Source organism: Wolffia australiana, chromosome 11, assembly GCF_029677425.1.
Source record: "Wolffia australiana isolate 7733 chromosome 11, ASM2967742v1".
Lineage (NCBI taxonomy): Eukaryota > Viridiplantae > Streptophyta > Magnoliopsida > Alismatales > Araceae > Wolffia > Wolffia australiana.
This window is the reverse complement of record NC_135845.1, coordinates 9,830,040-9,850,548: the sequence shown is the minus strand read 5'-3', so window position 1 is coordinate 9,850,548 and position 20,509 is coordinate 9,830,040. Positions and strand designations below refer to the sequence as shown.

General features: G+C 42.3%; 1 protein-coding gene across 4 annotated transcripts; it reads left to right on the top strand.

Moving 5' to 3' along the window:
- Positions 1-2,335: 2,335 nt before the first annotated feature.
- LOC144709293 (DNAJ heat shock N-terminal domain-containing protein) lies at positions 2,336-18,571 on the top strand. 4 transcript variants are annotated; one of them, XM_078582792.1, is made up of 12 exons: positions 2,336-2,748; positions 3,987-4,324; positions 4,601-4,678; positions 5,326-5,428; positions 8,176-8,264; positions 14,139-14,250; positions 15,497-15,550; positions 15,795-15,843; positions 16,567-16,673; positions 16,747-16,862; positions 17,558-17,919; positions 18,221-18,571. In XM_078582792.1, the coding sequence occupies exons 1-11, from the start codon at positions 2,371-2,373 to the stop codon at positions 17,916-17,918; spliced, it is 1,785 nt and encodes a 594-aa protein (XP_078438918.1). In that variant the 5' UTR covers positions 2,336-2,370; the 3' UTR covers position 17,919; positions 18,221-18,571. The 4 variants fall into 4 exon arrangements, with proteins under 4 accessions (XP_078438918.1, XP_078438919.1, XP_078438920.1 ...); XM_078582793.1 differs by having other exon boundaries at positions 18,192-18,571; XM_078582794.1 differs by lacking the exon at positions 18,221-18,571 and having other exon boundaries at positions 3,996-4,324; positions 17,558-18,095.
- The last annotated feature ends 1,938 nt before the right edge of the window (positions 18,572-20,509 follow it).

Below are 20,509 nucleotides of genomic sequence, written 5' to 3'. Positions count from 1 at the left end.
GTGCGGGATAGATACAGAGAAAAAAAATATAAACATACATCACAACAGAGGTGGATTGATATAGTTTGTGTTGAGAGAAAGATATATACTGTGTTGATCATAGGTTATCAAGACAAAATATTTAATTCCCTGAATGCATCATATGGACAAAATAACACCAATGGTACAATGAATGAATAGTAATTAGATTGTACATGGAGACAGACAATTAGGAGATATCAGGAGCTGTTGATGGTGAGGGAATTTTCCTAACATGAAGAAAGAGTGGAGCTCATCATAACAATGTAATGCACTAGAGAAACTACTAAGAGTCAGAAAGATAGGGGATGTAGAGGGAGCAAGCCACTTCAGACAAAAATGCAAAGATGAATATATCAGATGTGTGGGTTGTTGGTAGTTAGCAAACGCACACAAACAAAGAGAGAAAGGAAAGAGAGGTGAGAGATAGATGATAGAGAGTGAAGGAGAGAGAGAGATGCGAGAGAGTGAGGGCCAAGAGGGATGAGAGATAGAAAGAGATAAGAGTGAGAGAGAAGTGAGAGAGTAAGGGAGAAAAAATGAGGGGGAGAGAGGGTTGAAGAGAGGGAGAGAGAGATGAGGGACAGGAGTAATCGAGAGTTGGGGAGAAAGATGAGAGGGAGTGCAGGAGAGAAATATGAAAGGGAGAGAGAGGTAAGAGAGAGGGAGGGGAAGAGAGATGAGCAGAGAGAGAGAGTATATGAGGAAGAGAGAGATGAGAGAGAATGTGTGTGAGGGAGAGAGAGATAAAGGGAGATAATATTTCTTGGTTTAGTCGACTCATTGATAATTTCATTATTTTGAGATAATAGCAGATAGAAAAAAATGTTTGTGGGGATCCTATTGAAGCAACGAAATAATGACCTGCCTGCCATCCACACCAGAATAGATGGAGTTTTCCGAAAAAAAACACGCTAGTGGAGGAAGACCTCCTCAGGATAAGAGACATGGGGATGAAGAGAGAGCCATAGAAGGATATTTCATGTATAATCCTGCATTAATGATTTTTTTCCGGCGTCGACGAGCTGTATATCCCCGTCTAACTCCGGTCATTTAATAAAATTAAACTTTGTTGAAACAACCAACTGATTTCGGTTTGTTAAGTCATTCTTCCCCCTGGTTTTATTAATAACAAAACAGATTATTCTGACATATAAAATACAAATTCCAATGGCTTTTGCTACTATAACGTTCCTAACCACAATTTATTAGTTCTTTCAGTTGGGTTTTTTGCTTGGGTGTGTAAAGAGTAAATTTGACTATTAAAAAATTGTAAAACTAATCACAATTTTTTTAAAATTGTCGATTCTATTGTTTCTTCTTAAATGGTGAGATGAGAGGGGGGAGAGGGAGAAAGATTGAGTGAGAGTGAGGGAGAGAGAGACGGGGAGAGAGAGGGAGGGAGAGAGAGAGTGGTGGAGAGTGAGGGAGAGAGAGAGAGAGGGGAGAGAGAGGGGGAGAGAGAGGGAGAGAGGGAAAGAGGGGGGGAGGGAGAGAGGGGGAGAGAGGGAGGGAGAGAGAGAGAGAGAGAGAGAGGGAGATAGAGGGAGAGAGAGAGAGAGAGAGAGAGAGAGAGAGAGAGAGAGAGAGAGAGAGAGAGAGAGAGAGAGAGAGAGAGAGAGAGAGAGAGAGAGAGAGAGAGAGAGAGAGAGAGAGAGAGAGAGAGAGGGAGAGAGAGAGAGAGAGAGAGAGAGAGAGAGAGAGGGAGAGAGGGAGAGAGGGAGAGAGAGAGAGGGAGAGAGAGAGAGGAGAGAGAGAGGAGAGAGAGGAGAGAGAGGGAGAGAGGAGAGAGATAGAAAGAGAGGGAAAGGGAGAGGAGGAGAGAAGGAGAAAGAGAGAGGGAGATAGAGAAAGGAGAGAGGATGAGACAGAGGGAGAGAGAGAGAGGGAGATAGAGAGAGGAGAGAGGGTGAGACAGAGGGAGATAGAGAGAGGAGAGAGGGTGAGACAGAGGGAGAGAGAGGGAGAGAGAGAGAGAGAGGGAGAGAGGGGGAGAGAGAGAGGGAGAGAGGAAGAGAGAGAGAGAGAGGGAGAAAGAGAGAGATGGAGGGAGAGAGGGAGAGAGGGAGAGAGGGAGAAAGAGAGAGATGGAGGGAGAGAGGGAGAGAGTGGGAGAGAGAGAGAGACGGAGAGAGAGGGGGGGGGAGAGGCTGAGAGACTAATCCATACTTTTTATCTTTTAAATTCTCTCTCTTTCTCACTCTGAACTTACCGATATATTCATATATATACATATCAAAATTACTCCCCCCACCTGCCGTACAAAAATATTGGGTAAATATCCTTAAATAGACTATATATACCACCACGTCTCTGTTTCCTCCTCTTCTGGAAGAGTGCAAGCTCGAAGACATGGGCAGAGAAGGACGAAGCCAACGCAGTTCGAAGAGAAGGAAGAAGAAGAGAAGAGATCGATCGGAGAGCGATGATAGCGGCGATGATCTCTCCGTTTCAATCTCCGGATCGGAGTCGGACAGTGACGAATCTGGCAGAATTCGCCGCCGTCGAGGCGACTCCAGGAAGGAGAAGAAGAGCTCAAAGCGATCGCCATCCCGAAAACGAAGAAGGGAGAAAGATAAGCGAGAGCGGCGGAGGAAGAGGTCAGAGAAGAGAGGCTCCGACGGTGATGATTCTTCATCTGGAGGCGATTATGGCGAGCTTCGAAAGCCGGAGACTGCGCTGCGTCGGATTCTTGGAGAATTTCCCGGGGCTGCAAGTGATTTGAGACAGGTGCCGTTTTCTGATCCTTTCCCCTTTTTAATTTTTTTGATTACTATGTTAGTTTGAAGTTGTAGCCTGGACAATGCGAGATTATAAATTTGCGACCTTAATTTTACGATTGGTAATGCACGGTGCTGTTATTGTCGTATTTCTTAAGTACTTTGTAATAATATCGTGGATTGTGCAAGAACAGATTTTTCTGGTCTTACGATTTTACAAGTAATATGTGCTGTTTTCAGCTTCTTTCCAGGTATTTCTTGTTCTATTGTTTGAAGACTTTGAAATAATTGACCGTACTGTGCAAGATTATAAACTAGTGACCTTAATTATGAGATGAGCTCTCTCTTGGAACTGCGAAACATCAGTGGCAGTTCGTCAACTAGAATGACGTAATAGTTCTAAGTTCTTCTTGTGAGGAAAACAACTGGGCATCTAAGTCTTCGACTCCATGTTTCCATTTTTGAAGCCAGGAAGTAAACATGAAATCTAAATCTCAATGTTTTGGCACTTCACCTAATTCAAATGGAATGATGTCCCTGCATAGTCCCTCATACTCTTGCTAATTAGACTATGGATCCGTACATTTTCAATCAGAAGGGGGCTTTAATGGGAAATAGTTAGGCAGTCACATCTAACACAGTTTGAGGCTGCTTCCCGCCGATTTTATGATGATAAGAGATGAGTGCACTGGAATGGGAATGTAGGGACTCCAAATGTCCCATTATTTTTTTACTGGTTTTTGTGGATGGAATGTGACCTATGTTAATTATTTTGCACTCTTTGCTTTCATGATTTTATAGTATGTCTTGTCACAACATGGTTTCTTTGCAGAAAACTCAAGGAACACCAATGATTTGAATTCTACAATGATTCACTGACTTCCGGAATACACAGTTTTTGTTGGTTAATAAGCGTCACTTTACTGTAGTTTTCACGTAGAATGTTTTTCATCGCAGCAAAATGGTTACAGTCCATGTTAAATGTGTGTGCGTTCTTAAATTGTAACGCAGTAGTGATTTGTCTGATAATATTTAGAAACGGTAGGATCATCCAGATGTTTATTGTTTAAACTGCCAAAAGATTGAAAGAATGAAACCATCTTACTTAGTCTATCACAATTCATTATTTCGAAACGTGCATTATTTCCTTATCTCGGCATCTATCACAATTCATTGTATTCCATATCTGATAACTGATGAGACGGGATATTTCAGAAAACCATCGTGTAATTATTTGTTGGATCGCAGCTTCTGCAGATGGTTGACAGTGGGCAGGCTGTTGATGTGAAAGGAATTTCAGACAAGTTAATGGTGAAGCTTCTTAAAAGGCTATTTTTGTCACTAAAGCTCAAGCAAAAAGAGGATGGGGTTTTTCTACTACCTCCTAGTAGGCCTCCTACGCTGGATATTATTGTGCCATTATTACATACGCCAGTGGAACCCTGTCAATTGACGCACCTTACACCATCGAGCGATGTACACCCACCACTCCCCAGCAAAGAAGATACACTGAAGAAAGATGAAGCTGATGTTGGTCCATTAGAGAAGCCACCCGTGAACTTGGACTCTGTTTCTCAGCCAAAAAGGTTAGATGCTCTGTTTCTTGACTGTTTTCCGATTGTACTGTACTGCTGAGTTTCTAGGAAATTATGATATCGTTGGACTTTTTGCCGCGTTCATGGAATGGGCATTATGAATTATTCTTAATGATGCTTTTCCTTGAACAAACCTGCTAATTAGGATGCGATAATTAATGATTGATGTCATTAATTGTCTTGGCATCTCTTTATGCCTTCTTGGGACAAAAGTTTGCGGGGGTTTTCTTATGGATGTACTCTGATGAATGATACCGGCATATTCAGGTTCATTGGCCCTGCAATGCCATCAGCGGAGTTGTTGGCTGCAGCAGCTGCATTAAATGAAGCTGCAACAACAATGAGGTAAATTGGCTATTTTTTGTGCCAAAGCAATCGTTTATAGCTTCTGAAAACTCCAGATACTCACGTTACTCTTTTTCCTTCTATGTTGTGATGGATTCAATGGATAGGTTAGTTATGTGTTAGCTAAGAACTATCTGACACTTCGTTTTTATGAGATTGTCTGTCAATCCACTACCTTCTCATGTTTTTGTCCAAACTTCCAACTGCCTGTGATCTCGGAAGTCTACAAATCTTCAGCATTCTCAGGCAATCAACAGGGGAGTGCTAACGATGGTCTGCAAACATCTGTGTCAAATTGATCTGATAACGTTTTGAGATCTAATATTTTGAGATCAGCGGTTGCCTGATTTTCATCTGATAAACATCAAATTTGATAAAGTACTCAGAAAACATATGGGCTCGTCTTTTGTGAGTCAAGTATCAGTTATATATTTTTTTTCTGTATTGTCTGTCACAGGGTTTTGTTACTTGTGAGAGGGAATGTAACAGTATCTGTATGGAGTACATAGACCAATGTTTGGCCAGCAGTGTGAGATGGATGTTGAATTATTTCGTTTTTGAATTCTGATTCGTGGTTAAACCTTTTAGTTGCAATTTGGTCCATTCATTATTTTTTCATGGTGGTTATAAATTTTTTAAATAAGTAGGGATGCTGATCTGGAGGATTTTGATGAGGTGCTTATCGGTCCTCCTCCACCTGCGTTAGTTTCTGAAGTGGAATCGACAAACGAGGCTGAAAGATTTGAAGAGGTAATCAATTTTTCTGTTTCCCGAAGAAATGGAAAAATATTTGTTTTCCTTGGTGATTTTTGTCCGATCTTTGATGTGTTTTTTGTGATGAGTGTCTTTGTCAAATCTCTCTCTTACTTGCTTCAAGGATCTCAGTGTAGAGGGTAGAGAAGAGGAGGCAGGGAAGGGGAGGAGAGAAATGAAAAATACCAACTCATCTATCATTTAAGTTCCATATATGTTACACAGGGATAAGACCCTGTTGAATACTCTATACGTTTCTTATTTTTCTTATTTTCTTTTTCCCTCTCAATTTGTTTCTTTTCTCTTTTTCTCTCTCTTCCGTTGTTCCCTCTATAGGTACCTTCTTGAAGAGAACCCTAATATAAGGAGTTTTGTTTTCTTCTACACTTTCTCCCTCCTCGGATTTTTCTCTCTCCTCGGAGCTTCCTCTCCCCATAGGATTCTTCATTGTATCAGAGCCAGGTTGTTTCGTTTAGAGTGAGATTCATGAGCAGCATCCCATATCTCCTTGGCCGAGTCTAGAGATAAGAATTCTGCAGCACATGATGGACTGATACTGTCGAGAAGCCACTGATGAACCACACCCTCAACATCAAGCCAATGATCATAGTGAGATGCAGTGGGAAGCGGCTGCTCTTCCAGAAGATGCTTCATAAGTTTCCCTTTCAAAGTAATTCGAACATACTGATGCCATTGAAGAAGATTCAACCCAGTGAATCGAAATTCAGAAGGTATACGAGGCAACGAATAATGCCAAGTACTCAATTCGGATGAATGAGGAGACAGCCCCTGTGGCAAAGAGGCAGTGGAGGTAATAGAATCATTAGACGCCATATTGTCGACGGAGATCCGGCAGGATTAATACGAGCGAGGAGATACTCTGACTTGGAGAAATCAAGATGGCGCTGATAACGCCTAGTGACGCTGACGCCGAATGAAGGTCAAGCTCGGTGAATGCCGAATGAAGGTCGAGGAACGTCAAATGAAAGGCCAAGGAATAAAGGCTGAGAAACGTCGGCCGGTAGAGCTTGAATCTGCGGGAATGTCGACCGAAGAACGTCTCAGGACAAACGTCGAACAGGTGGTGGGCGATGAGAATATGCCGAGCAGGTCAAGCTTGAATGCCGAAGGTTCCTTGTTGGCATTAGGTTGAGTTTGAACACCAAACAGGCAGAGCTTGAAGGTCGAGCTCGATGGCGATAGATCAAGCTGCAGATCGAGCGTCAGCACCTCCGAGGAGGTAGATCGAGCGGCAGATAGATCCGACAAACAGGTAGAGCCTGAAGGGCTCAGATAGATCGAGCAAGATGGCTAGATGGCTCCATGGAGTGGCTAGATACTCAATATGTTTCTTATTTTTCTTATTTTCTTTTTCTCTCTCAATATGTTTCTTTTCTCTTTTTCTCTCTATTCCGTTGTTCCCTCTATATGTACCTTCTTGAAGAGAACCCTAATATAAGGAGTTTTGTTTTCTTCTACACTTTCTCGCTCCTCGGAGCTTCCTCTCCCCTGAGGATTCTTCAGACCCTTAAAAAGGAGAACTAAAATAAAGTCCTTATCGCCCAGCTTATTATAATTACATGTGGTCACCAGCTGTGTAGAACATCTGAATATGACCCATTAATTTACAATGGATCAATAATTAGTCTTCAGCATGTCTTGTGGATGATTTTTTTTTTGAACTATAACAAGGGATGAACACCCGACGAATCGGTGAACCTCCCGTCAAGACCTCACAGGCCCATTACATGCTAGATAGTCATCATCAAAAACCTCCCTTCGCTTCCCGCCGCTTGCAAGGACCATGCTGCCTTAAGTCCTTCTGCTTCATGTATAGCTCCATCGGTAGAAGCCCTTCTTCCTCTGAACACCACCTCGTTTCTAGGTAGCCAGATGGCCCACAACACGGCAAGTGCTCGACCCCCTTCCCTGTTTCTTCTTCCCACAAAATGCTGTGCCGAGTCCCAAAAAGCCTGTTCAGATGTCACCTTCAACCTTGAGAGTAGCTGGCTGGCCCAAACTGTGCGATCAAAGGAGCATTCAAAGAAAAGATGGTTGCAATCTTCTTCCCCATTCATACACAACGCGCATTGCGACGAAGTATCAGGGTAGAACTTTTTGCGGAGGACTTTTGTCATTAATCTTTTCCTTGCTAGCAGCCACCCAAAAAACCGCACCTTCAATGGGGCTTTTTGACTCCATATGAACCTGCATGCACTGACCAGTGCCGTGTCTTCCTCTTGTCCATGATTTCTTGTGGATGATAGCCGTCAATCAATATAAGATGCTTTAATTTAATTGGTCGAAGATAAAGAAGAGAGGTCAAAATAACGGAATAGAGTTTGAGGTTTGCCCAAGGGGGGATAGAGGTCTATTCTGACAGAATGGACCATGATTTCAGTTTGCTTTTATCCCGCTTCCCACCTTGGCTTGGTTGTCAGTGGGGATTATCCTTGGAACGTAAAAAGCGGTATGGGGCTTTGCAATGTCTGCTTCAATTTTTCTGATAAGAAATTATGACTTTTCAACCCAAAGGCCGAGCCCACCCCATATTTAGTATCAGATCTAATTAAAGTTTATTCTCTATGTCTCACCTGCATCAAAGATGTGAAGTTCTGTTTATTTTGAAGAGACAGGCTGAACAGCTGTCATTAAACTAATATATTTTCTCAGATGGCGGCAAATCACGTTTTCAAAATTAAATTTTTTTTTTCTGATTGGGGTTTTTTTCTCCCTTGGAGCAGGTTACTCGAATCATTTCATGTGATCCTGATAGACCATATGATGTGCTTGGTGCAAATTGGAAGATGTCCACAGATAATATCAAGAAGAAGTAAGATAACTTTCTTTGCCTCCCTACTTTCCCGTCATTGCGCTTGTGCTTGTCTTTCTAGTTGATTAATATGTTATTTGTTAGTCTTCAGAATGACATTAATCAATATCACAAACATAGATTGAGCAAGTTCTAGCCTATGGAAGCCATACTATTCACCTCTGGTAGTAGCATGAGAGGTCAATATATGAAATTGCAGGAGATAGATGATACTTTTCTACTGATAGGAACCTCCCTAGGTCCTATCAAAGGAAGCGAGCCAATAAAACCCAACAGACCACATCGGGGGTCTAACCACCTTGACTTGGAACTAACCGAGCTGGTCAAGAATCTTTGACCAAATATTGAGCCGTATATACGGCCAGAAGACAGGATTTCAGATGCTGCTTCAGAGGACTGGACACAGGGAGATCTTCCTGTCTTCTTTTGGTTCTTGCTTCTTGATTGTCTTTTGATACAATCCTGTACCCACAAGGGTATCTTAGGCCTTTTAACCCACTCGGGGCACTTTAGTCCTCTCGTGTTTAATGTAGATAGCTTCCTTTTCTTATTGTAGAATGCTTGAGGTTTAGAAGGAAGAGGAAAGAATAGACAGACAGAGATAGGAGAAAGCAAAAACTTAACTTAAAATAAATACAAGAGTCATATATATATATACATTGGCTCTAACGGCTAGTTGGCTTTGTAACGGCTATTTGTAACGGCTAGTTTGACTAGCAGTTACTTACCCGATTTGTCTTTTAAGCAAATCGGGTAAAACCATTGGGGGCCCATGTGCTTCCTTTATGGGCCTGGGCCATATTCGTCAACACTTATAAATATGTGTAGCCCTCCCTTGAGGAGAGCAGTCAAGAATTAAAGTAAGATCGGCCCCTTGGCTCGCTATCTCGATCCTCCCTGTCTCGGTCCCGTCCCCTTGACCGTCCAGTGATCCCCTATCCCCGTGGTCGTCTCACCGGATCTTCAACCGGCTCTCCTTCTATCCGATCCCTACCTCTGCCGTTCGGTTCTCTTCTAGACTCCGACGATCCCCATTCCCGCGATCGTAAATCCTTCACCACGTCATCCAGCGGCTCGTCCCTGGTCGATCCCTGTCTCCTCTGTTCGACCCCTCCTATCATTCCTGTTTGTACTCTCCTACCCCGGGAACGTCTACCATGCCTCGCCCTCTACCCTCCTTCCGATATGAACCTAGATTGAGATTCTTATCATCTTTCATGTTCCTTACTCTCTCCATTTGAGTTCTTTCACCAGACATCATCTCCACCATTCTAGAGACTGGGAATTGTTGTCTTGACATTGTTTGGTAACTCTTCTTTCTGTTCCATTGATGTTCTGTGGATGAGCTCTCATCTGGTGAGATTGTATCCGTGATCTGAGTGATTTTAGCACATCTTTTGATAAATCGTGGAGTTCTTGATAGATCCTGAGAGGATCATATCATCTCCGGGGCTGCTCCCAAATCATGAATTACCTTTTAAAAAAGTCATAGCCAATATGTGTCAGTTGGATGTCTCCTCGGTCGCCATCTCCTGCTCTATTAGGGTTGGATGAAAGAGAGTGACAAAAAGGGAAAAAGAGAGAAAAGCCTCTTACTGGATTCACGCGAATCAGCTGGTTAAATGCTAGCGTACATGGGCCACTTATACATGACCCACTGACACAACTAAGAGTAACATGTGGGCCACTTAAGCAAGTGTGTCTGCGGTTTGAAACGAGCTAGTAATACAGAATAAGTGAACTAAAAAGAAGTAATATGAATAAATTAAAAAATGGTAATCAATTTTGAGCCATTTGATGTTACAAATATCGATGCTTTAGTTCATGCATGGGGCGTCTACGTGAAGTATGATGGGGCTATGTACCTTAAGGATAAATGGAGAAAAGTGACTCAGTATGCAATAATGATTTCCCTCAGAAATCCTTCTTAGGTGTTTCACCGCTTGTCTATGATTTCATGTGGATTGTGTGTGATTGCGAACATTGCGTACATTCTCTTTCTTATTTTTTTGTCCCTCATAAAAGGAAGCATTGGCGAGTTGAGAGAACATATCCAGGTCGAAATCTCATCTAAAGTTCATTTAAATAAAAGGGCATTTTTAACTTGTGAATAACTTGCCCAAGCTTCATAGTTAAAAGTATCTGCACTGTGTTGTGCTTGGCGACCAGCACAAACATCAGAAAGCATCCCTTGGTCTCTCTCTTGGTCTATCTCTCTTGGTCTCCCTCCCATTTCTATCTCTCGGTGTCTCTGTCTCCCTCTTCTCAGTCTCTCGGTCTCTCTTTCTCTCCTCTCTCTCCCTCTTATCTCTCAGTCTCTCTCTATCTCTCTCTCTTATCTCTCTAAATCTCTCTTTGTCCCTCTTCTCTATCTCAGTTTCTCTTTCTCTCCTCTCTTTCTCCCCCTCTTCTCTGTCTCGGTTTCTCTTTCTCTCCTCTCTCTCTCTCCCTCTTCTCTATCTCAGTTTCTCTTTCTCTCCTCTCTCTCTCCCCCTCTTCTCTGTCTCGGTTTCTCTTTCTCTCCTCTCTCACTCCCCCTCTTCTCTATCTCGGTTTCTCTTTCTCTCCTCTCTCTCCCCTCTTCTCTCTTTTGGTTACTCTCGATATCTCTCTCTCTTCTCTTTATCTCTCTCCCCCTCTTCTCTCTTTCGGTTACTCTCGGTACCTCTCTCTTCTCTTTATCTTTCTCTCCTCCTCTTCTCTATCTCGGTTTCTCTTTCTCTCCTCTCTCTCTCTCCCCCTCTTCTCTCTTTCGGTTACTCTCGGTACCTCTCTCTCTTCTCTTTATCTCTCTCCCCCTCTTCTCTCTTTCAGTTATTCTCGGTACCTCTCTCTCTTCTCTTTATCTTTCTCTCCCCCTCTTCTCTTTCTCAGTATCTCTTTCTCTATCTTTCTCAGCCTCTCTCTCTTTATAAATCCATCACATTGTCATCGTGACAGCTGTCTCATCACGTCACTGTCACATCACCAGTTTTTAGTCACGCCATCCGTCACTGTCACGGCCTTCTAAAACGTCCTCTATCACTGTCAACTCGTCCATTGCCATCACATCCTTCTAAAATGTCATCTATCACAGTCAAGTCGTCCTTCATGCCTCCATCACTGTGATGAATGATGTGACGTATGACGTTTGCTGTTCCCTAGTCTAGTTAAGGCAGATAGAGTGAATTAAGACAATAGCTGTTCTAGTTTTTATCCATTTAGTGTTTTAGCTCCCAAGGCTGGGTTCCTCCCAGTGCCCTGAGTCCACCTCTCTCTCCCCCGGTCTCCCTATTGTGAACATGGTGTCTGTGTGTGATCCTACAATGGGAAAGAAGACGAAAATCTGGCTGTGGCACTTTGAGATTCCTCACGTACACTGTTGGAGGAGTGGGCGCATCACTGCTGAAGTGTGGGCCCATTGCCGCAGCAAAGTGGGTGCACCATGGTCGAGCATGGGCATACCGCCAGGGAGGGGGCACAACTTGGTAGGTGTCACGTCTGGTCCTTTTGTGATATGATCCAGGAATATTGCAGGTTAGAAAGAGGGGAACCAGAGAAAGAGAGAACTAGCGAGTGTGTGGAAGGGAGAGGCAGACTGGAAGTCTAACTTTGTGTCCAAGGAATGTAAAACCCATTCATCACGTCTTCCCCCTCTTTCCCATTCCTTCAGACATGCTAATTTAGACTCTTCAGAAACCCAAAAACCGAATGACTCCTAGTCACGAGGTTACATCTCATGGTTAGTTTTACTTTGCTGATCCCACTGGCCTTGTGAAGTAGTCACATACACCCTCTGCTGTTGTTATGGAGGTCATCCACGCCATCCCCAACAGTGGTGTTTATAATGCCTAGTATTCTCGTAATTGGTGCGATAGAGATTTTGATTAGAATCCGAGATTTCATATTGGAGAAGATAGGGATAGAGAGGAGATGGGTGGTAAGATCATTGGCAGGAACTCAGAGGAAGATGAAAAATGCTAGAAATATCATCAGTGGAGAGAGGATGCCGGGATGGATGTCAGGTAGAGAGATAACAGCCAAATGGAGATCGCACGGGAGAGAGATACAAAACCAGGACCGCCTTAAATAACTTCTTGTCTGCCTTCATGAAGGGAGGGTGCCATATATGTAAAGGGAAAAACAGACCAAAAAGGGAAAGAGGCCAAACTACCCTTATCAGGTAAAACGAAAAAGTACCCAATTTATGATGTGGATCCTATCAGGTTTTCCCTTGGATTAGTTTTGTCAAGATTGCTCTGGGTCACGCCCTCTGGAGCACTATCTCCCGTCCACCATTGATCTGCAAGAGCTTGGTTTATCTTAACAGTTTTTGTCGGAGAAGGCAACTAAATTCGCCATAGAAACACTTAGTGAGGGGAGGATCAGCTCTCTGAATCCATAACTATGTGGATCACCTCAAGCTGTGACATTCCCTCTCGATTAATGATCTGACTTCTGAGATTCCCATAAGGTTCAGTCTTATGAGAAACATTAACATTCCCTGTTTTAAAATATATGTGCATTTCTAATAGGATCCGTGATAGAATCCTCAACCTATCTAGGGGTAGTCTTGTCGTGTTAGCCCACAAGGACATTTCAGTCATTTGGTCATTTTGTATTTCCTTTTAATAGGTATGTCCTCCCTATAGGAGGACAGAGAAGAAGAATGAAGTAAGGTCTCTTGTCTCCCCTCTCCACGTCTGGGTCTGCTCTCTCCCTCTGCAATCTCCGTCCCTCGTGATCAACTCTACCTCACTGCATCTTCAGGCAGCTCGTCCCTGGTCGAGTCCTACCTCATCAGTTTGACCTCCGCTCAGATCATTCCCGTTTCTCCTCTCTACCCCAGGAACTTCTACCTCGCCTCGGCCTCTACTTCTCTCCAATACGAGCCTACATTCGGGACCATATCAGTTTCATCTGACTTTGGGTTCATCACAGGCCATTGACGATTAGTCACTCTCTAATTCGCTATTCATTCACAGGAATACTCCATATCTAACCTTGATTTTTAACACATCTGAAGTGGCCTTGTCTCCAGACCATAAATCCTCCTCTCATTATGTTGCTTTCCGTGGCTTGTGTGGGTCCGGAGGATGTTGTGCTGGCTCCTCTCCTGTCCTCCTAGGAAGTTTGACATTTGTGAAGGGAAGAAGACTCCCTTACTTAAGTAGGAAACCAAGGGTCCACATGGTAGTTGCTGTAAATACAAGATCCGACTGAAGATTACATTTGAAATTAAGGGGAAACGTGGCGGAAACAAGAGGAAATCATGAAGAGGCACACAGGAAAAAAATAAAATAAAAACAGGGACAGTATTTCTGACGCCAGTCTCTGTTGCCATTCCCACTGTTAGACAGACCTCCGACTCAGCTCGCTAGCAGTGGGGAGGTTTGAAATCCAAAATCGATATTCATTTTAGGTTACATGACCTAATCTATTGCATTTTACATCTATTCCCCTGAACTGTTGTTACGTGAAATCCATATAGGCCGACAAGTCCAATTCTAGGAAACATAAAAGCAAAAATGTAAAAGCATTAGAAAGCATTGTGTCGAGGCTGACATTTTCTTTGGCGTGGAATTTTAGGTATTCTCTGGCGTTTCGTTTTTTGACTGATCCATTAACCTCTGGTTATTTTATTGATTCTGTTATATTTTAAACCTTTTATTGACATGTGTAAATAGAGGACATATTGCTCCATCAGGAAGTGGACAATTATTTGTTATTTTTCCGTCTCTCTCCTTTTCTCTTTCTTGCCTCAATTATTCCATGGGCTCCTTCCCTCGTTTCAGCCATTCTACCCAGGAATAGTTTTGTTATAGGCATCTTCAGAGCTCCTCAAGTTTTTTCTCCAAAAAAATTAACAAAATAGGTTTGCCAATCTTTTAATAGGTATTGGAAGTTGTCTCTGATGGTGCATCCTGACAAGTGTTCACACCCTCAAGCGCATCAAGCATTTGTTGTACTGAACAAGTCTTTTAAGTTATTACAAGATGCAGATAAGGTGTTGTCGCAGTCTGTTACTTTTGTTGTATTCTATTTAAAATTGTTTTTGTAATCTTTTGTTGTAATTATTTGCGGTGGTTTGCTCATTTACTAATATAGAAAATTCATCGATCTTCTAATGTGTACATTTTGCATTTGATACTTCGTAATTTCTAACTTCGCAATTTTTTTTAGCCTGAAAAAATGGTAGTTTTGGGGCCCTGACTTTGAGGACACTCAACCTTTTCTTAATAAAGTAGAAGAATGGAGATCCTTCTTGTTGGCTTGGTTGACCTAACCCTAGGTCGTGAGACAAAGAGGGAGAGAGGAAGAGCAGAACAGGAAGCAAAAAACACAGAACAACTTAACCTAATGTTTTCCCGTGTACCCATTTAATAAGGGGTACACGGATTGGGTACATTTAATAGGCCCATTACTTATTACACAGGTGGGGCCCACTACTCACTAAGAAATACAAAATGAAATAAAAGAAAGAAAACTTCTCCATTTAACACTTCTATCTGCCTTTTTGCTTACTTTTGCTATGATACACTCTTTGTAGGCATTATGATGTGCCCATCCTTAAGGGTTTTTGACATTTTGTCTGTAATGATTCTTCATTTCTTACTTCTGAGAAACCCCACTTTATGTGGATGATACTTAGTTGTGAAAAATAAGAGTTTGGAAAAGTGAAGCGCTTGCTTCCCTCATTAGGGCAGTGGGGACGAAGATTTAGAGAAGTCACAGATGAGGGGAAAAGAGTCTTCATGATTTACATGTTATTGGTGTTTAATTAGGTATAGTTAAATCTTGGTATAGGTGTGAGTGATCGCAACTCTTAGATTTGTCTTAACTTTCCTATTATAATAATATAAGATAAGACATCATAAGGGAAAAAGTGGGGTAGGATCAAAGATATACAAAAGATATAACAGTCGAATTTCAACACTCCCCCTCGAGCTGAGAGAGAATTTCAATCGTGCACCTCTTGCTTCACTGTTGCTGGAATGTTTACTGACCAATCCTTTGTAAAGATATCAGCACATTCTTGTGGAGTCTTGATATATGGTGGCTCTTGAAAGGACGGTGATATTTTGGTTAGCTTTTTATTGCACAATAGTTGATATTACAGTCAAGTAGATGCATTCCTCCATGAAGTTGATGTTACTCATTCTTTAATCAGTGTTTTCTGGTCCTTCTGCATTTTGACTTCCGATCTTTGATCTCAAAATATTTACGTTTCTATATTACTTTTTTCATTACAGCGAAAAGAGATTGATGAGAAAATTAAGCACAAGGAAGAACTGGAACAATTTAAGGTGAACGCAACACACTACCATACTTTTTTTTTCAGTAGATTATTTCCCAATTTGTCTTTGTTTCTAAATTCGACCTATACCAGCATTCCGTTTCTTGATGCAATGGAGTAGGTTGTCTTGCATCTTGAATCAAGCCTTGATGATTTATCTTGTGACCTTTTCCTGGGAAACTGCTCAAATTTACTTTTTTGATTATATTCATTTTGGAGAGGTCCTTACTGATACATTTCCTTCGCCCTTGAAGGTTGAATTGAGATCGCTCCGAGAAGCAGCGCAGTGGAGAAAACTGCAAGGTGCGCTCTTCACTAGTAAAATCCATTAAACGTGATAAAACTAATCAGAAATTAGTAGGAAACTGATTGGGTTAATATTGGGCCCTACATGAACAAGTTCGTCATTAGGTCTAGGGTGTCCATACAAGATCATATCAGACAATGTGTGGTGAAGAAAAGAAAACTGTCAACGATTTGGGCATTATGCATCTGTCTTGGAGTTGGTGCTTCAGGCACTCGAATTTCTTTGTGTTGTCTCTCTAGGCTTCACAATCACTATGGATGAGTCTGAGAAGGGGATGATAACTCATCACTGCCTTTGTCACACGTTCTCATCGAGATAACAAATATGATTCGGAGTTTACTCACGATGATAGCTTTTGATCTGTGAATTGTTGATGATGACAATAACTAGTCATCATCCACTCGCCACTTTTTTTTTATACTATTTTCGATGATAAGGACAGTGCCAATTTTGTCTTCGTCTGTGGCTAGAAGGGTGATGCGGCAACAATTTCGTCCTCCCCATTCTGGCCATAGGCAAGGATGATAGCGAGGATGAATTGTTGTTGAACACAGATGCCCTGATTCTTTACGATCAGAAGGCAGTCAATCTAGTTCTCCAGTATCATGATGTCTTCAATGTCAAATTAAATACATCTTCTTTGTGCTGGCCGCATTTGCCAACTTTTCTGGTGTTTTTTGTTGATGTAATGAATGAAAACGATCTACAATTATGAGCAGGGATTTCAATGGAAGGGGATGATCTCCTGTTAGCAGAGGAAAATGTGGAAACAGAGCAGCCACAGGCAAGGGACGAATGGATGACCACCCTTCCTCCAGAGAGAAAAGTATCGATCCGAACTTGGCATTTATTTCTTCCGGTAAAATTATTCCTTCTCACGCAATGCTTTGGTTCAACAGCATGGCGTTACAATGCAGTCAACAAAGACATTTAGCCGGGCTGGTAAAGAAGGCCGAGGTGACACAAGTGCGTGGACCGATAGCCCCCTGGACAAAGTTCAAAAAGCAAAGCTGAGGTGCCATTCTTAATCTTGTTTCTTTCTAGTCTCTTTTAATCTCACCACAAGGCTTACTTTACTTAAAGAAAGCTATAGAATTAATGAGTTAGGCGGTGGTAGAGACTCCAATCGTTTTTCATTTTTAGAAAATTGGAGGGTAATCAAAGTCTTCTTCCTGTTAATCTTAGGCCTAGAAAAGATATGAAACTTTCTTCTGACATAATCGTTCTTTCATTCATATAACTTTCTTCCCTATATCAAATAAAAAAATTCTTCCAGTTACTGCGAGGCGTACAACAATGATACGAACCTGGATCTAGGCTCGTATCAGAAGGACGGTAGAGGACGAGGAGAGGTAGAAATTCCCAGGGTAGAGAGGTGAAATCGGAAGGATCCGAGAGGAGGCCGAGCAGAGGGGGTAGGGATCGGCTGAGGACGAGCCGCCTGAAAACGCGGTAAGGTAGAGACGATCACGCGGGCCGGGGATCATTGAGGGAGAGAGGGAGACCAGAACACTACTTCATTCTTATTCTTCTTGGCTGCCCTCCTTAAGGAAGGTCATCCCTATTTAAAGGAAATACATAATAGCCAAATGACTGAAATGCCCGTGTTCTAAGATGACAAAACTATCCCTAGATAGGTTTAGGATCCTATCAAGGATCCTGTCATTAAATCATAAGCTTTCCTATGTCAAATAAAGAAAATTCTTCCAGTTACTGCGAGGCGTACAACAAACTGGAAGCAGCCGCAGCGGCAGAGACTAGTAGTGAAGCGGCAGACTCTGAGAAAGGGATGATGAGGGAGCTGGTGAACAAGTACAACAAGTCGAAGAGGCCGACCTCCTTGGTAGAGAAGCACAAGGAAGAGAGTCGCCGCCGCTCAAAGGGCAAGGGGATGACGGAGCAGCTTCCAGAGAAGGGAGAAGAATGGACGGGGCAGCACCCTTGGAAACCTTGGGACAGGGAGAAAGATCTTTCGGCTGGCCGCCAGAAAGTTAACTTTGACTCCAAGAACATGTCGGAGGGTCTCTCCTCCCGCTTCTCCTCCGGCGCGATCCAGAGAAACTTCCTCTAAGGTGCTTATCGTACTACCTCGCTCTCTTGAATTTTTTTTATCTTCATCCTTGTATGAATTTTATTTTTTCGTGTTTATCGTTTTTTTCTTACTTTTGTCTTTATTTTTCTAAAAACTGGGGGCATGTATGTGCTCCCAGAATCGTTAAGCTTAATTAAATGAACCTGCTTATGTGTTTGCTTTGTTCCATTGACCACTAATCAAATAGAATTAAGGAAATTGTTGTAGGATTTGCCTTGTGGATTAGGTTTGATTAGGATCATGATCAAACAGTTCGCAAAAATTCTGTTGGACTGTGGCAGGATCGCGATGACCCAGGTAAAATTGCCAACTTGTTAAAATGGGGAACACCGTCAATGAGGTGGTGTTTGAGAGGATGACATCAGCAGACTACGTTCTTCATGACGTGGAGTCTCTCGTAGCATGCTGGTTTAGAACTGGGCGAGGGAGGGGGCGTTTTGATCATAGTGTGTATTGATTGTTCATCTATCTTAATAGCATCAGGTTAATCACTGCTCCAAGTTATTTAAATTAGAGTTGGTGACATGATTCCTGATGGAAAAATATATTGTATTCATCACTACTGATTTTAGGTCCATGTTAGATGGTATTATAGATCACCACTACTGAGCTAAAAAAATGTTAATTTTATATGCCCCTTTCTTTTGTTAAAAGAAGGAAATTCAATTAAATCATGTGATAATTGAAAAATTGAATCCTAGAAAAGCAGTTAAAAAAACGACATTGCTTAGAAGATTGAAATGTTTTTCTCGGGAGACCTCGGTAAGAGACCTCAATAAGGAGCTCACTCATGTGACAAGGTCTACAAATAATGGAGACCGAGAAGGACAACTTTTCGGAAAGCAGTTACTCGATTGGGCAGTTGCTGTTGATGGGCTCAATATTTGCACGGGAATTTATTCATTTCCAAAGTTTCCAAAGTTCTTTCTTTCTTTTACATGTCCTCATTGTCTCTATGGATCTGCATCTGACTGCTGAAACTTCAATCTCCATCTTGATATGAAGGAACATTGTGTAAGTGGATATTCATTTCCAAAGTTTCTTATTTTCCTTTTTGATCGAAAGAAGTGTTCAAGAAAGCTTATCGTGAAGAAATTCCAAGCTGGTACTGACAATCATATAAAAGGTCCCAATGTATAGGTCGATATTTGCTCGGGAATTTAATTTCTCCCGCAATAAAATGCATTAAATTCAGCAAAAAAATTCTTCAGAAGTAAAAAAGGGGTTATACTTCTCCGCTCTAGGTTTGATGAATATAACATTTTCTTTTGGGTGAATCCTGCTAAAATAAATGAATATTAATGGGTTTTATTTTCAAACTAGGTGGGATGTAGACAATTGCTACGCTTTAAATTCCAATCTTGCTTGAATTCTTTTATGACTTGTCTTAACAAAGATCAGATTTGCCTTAACTCTAAATAAAGGCTCCACTGAGAAGGAAGAAAAAATTAAAAAAAATGTTAGTTTTATATTAGTAGTCAATCCTACATGGATATCTAATCACGTGTAAACAGAGAGAGAGAGAGAGAGAGAGAGAGAGAGAGAGAGAGAGAGAGAGAGAGAGAGAGAGAGAGAGAGAATAGAAAAAGGAAGGAAGAAAGAAGAAGAGATGGGAGGGTAGGATGGTTAGAGATGGTGTCATGCGATCAAATTTCAAGCTAAGAATAATGCTCAGATTGATTGTGTGCTGGCCTCAATGCTTGGGCATGAACGTTGAACAGCCTTCAATTGTGCAGCGGAAGTCTTTTTGGAATGCTTAAGATTAGTTGGGGTCAAGGAGAGAGGTAGGACTAGGCCCTTAGCAGAACATCATGTAGTATCATTATATTGAGTAAAATCACATCCAAGGTCGTAAGCATGTCAAAATGACACAAGACCAATACAGAAATACAAAGACAAGACGCAGCTTGCGCCCTTGGGTTGTGGCGCTCTAGCGCCTTGAAGCCCCCATCACCCCTATGCTTAGTGTCCAGCCTTGATGCTCCACATGCCACCAGCACCCGCACTGACACATCTACTACTTTGGTTCGCATTGCCACCACCATGCTTGGTGCCCCAAGCCTTGGCACCTGTGTGCCACATCACTACTCGTAGCGACACGCCCAGCACACCGCAGCCCTCTTGGCACTCCACGCATCATGCCTTATCTCCTGGTGGGATATGGCCCTACCCCCTTGCGAAGAATACAAGCTGATTGCGGCACATGCATCAGCGGCCTGTGAGCACAACCTATTCTGGCTGTGCACGCGTCGCCTCACTAGCCAATGCATGCAAACCCTACAGCCTGCCCTAATCTGCTGCGCATGCTCGCTGTTGAGCACAAGCACATGTGGGCATTAACCTTTAATAACAGGGACATGTATCACGTCCAATGATGTGTGTGGTGTCCACGCAATGAATTTGGCTTCCTATTCCAAGTCCAAGAATGCAAACACACCTTGCACAACTAGCACGCATGCCTTTACGCAAGAATGCCACCTACTTTGGGGTCTTACAGCTGGTTATATATGGTTATCTTCCTCATCCCCTGTCCTATTTTTATAGGGTCTTCTGAACCATCCTTTCATAGA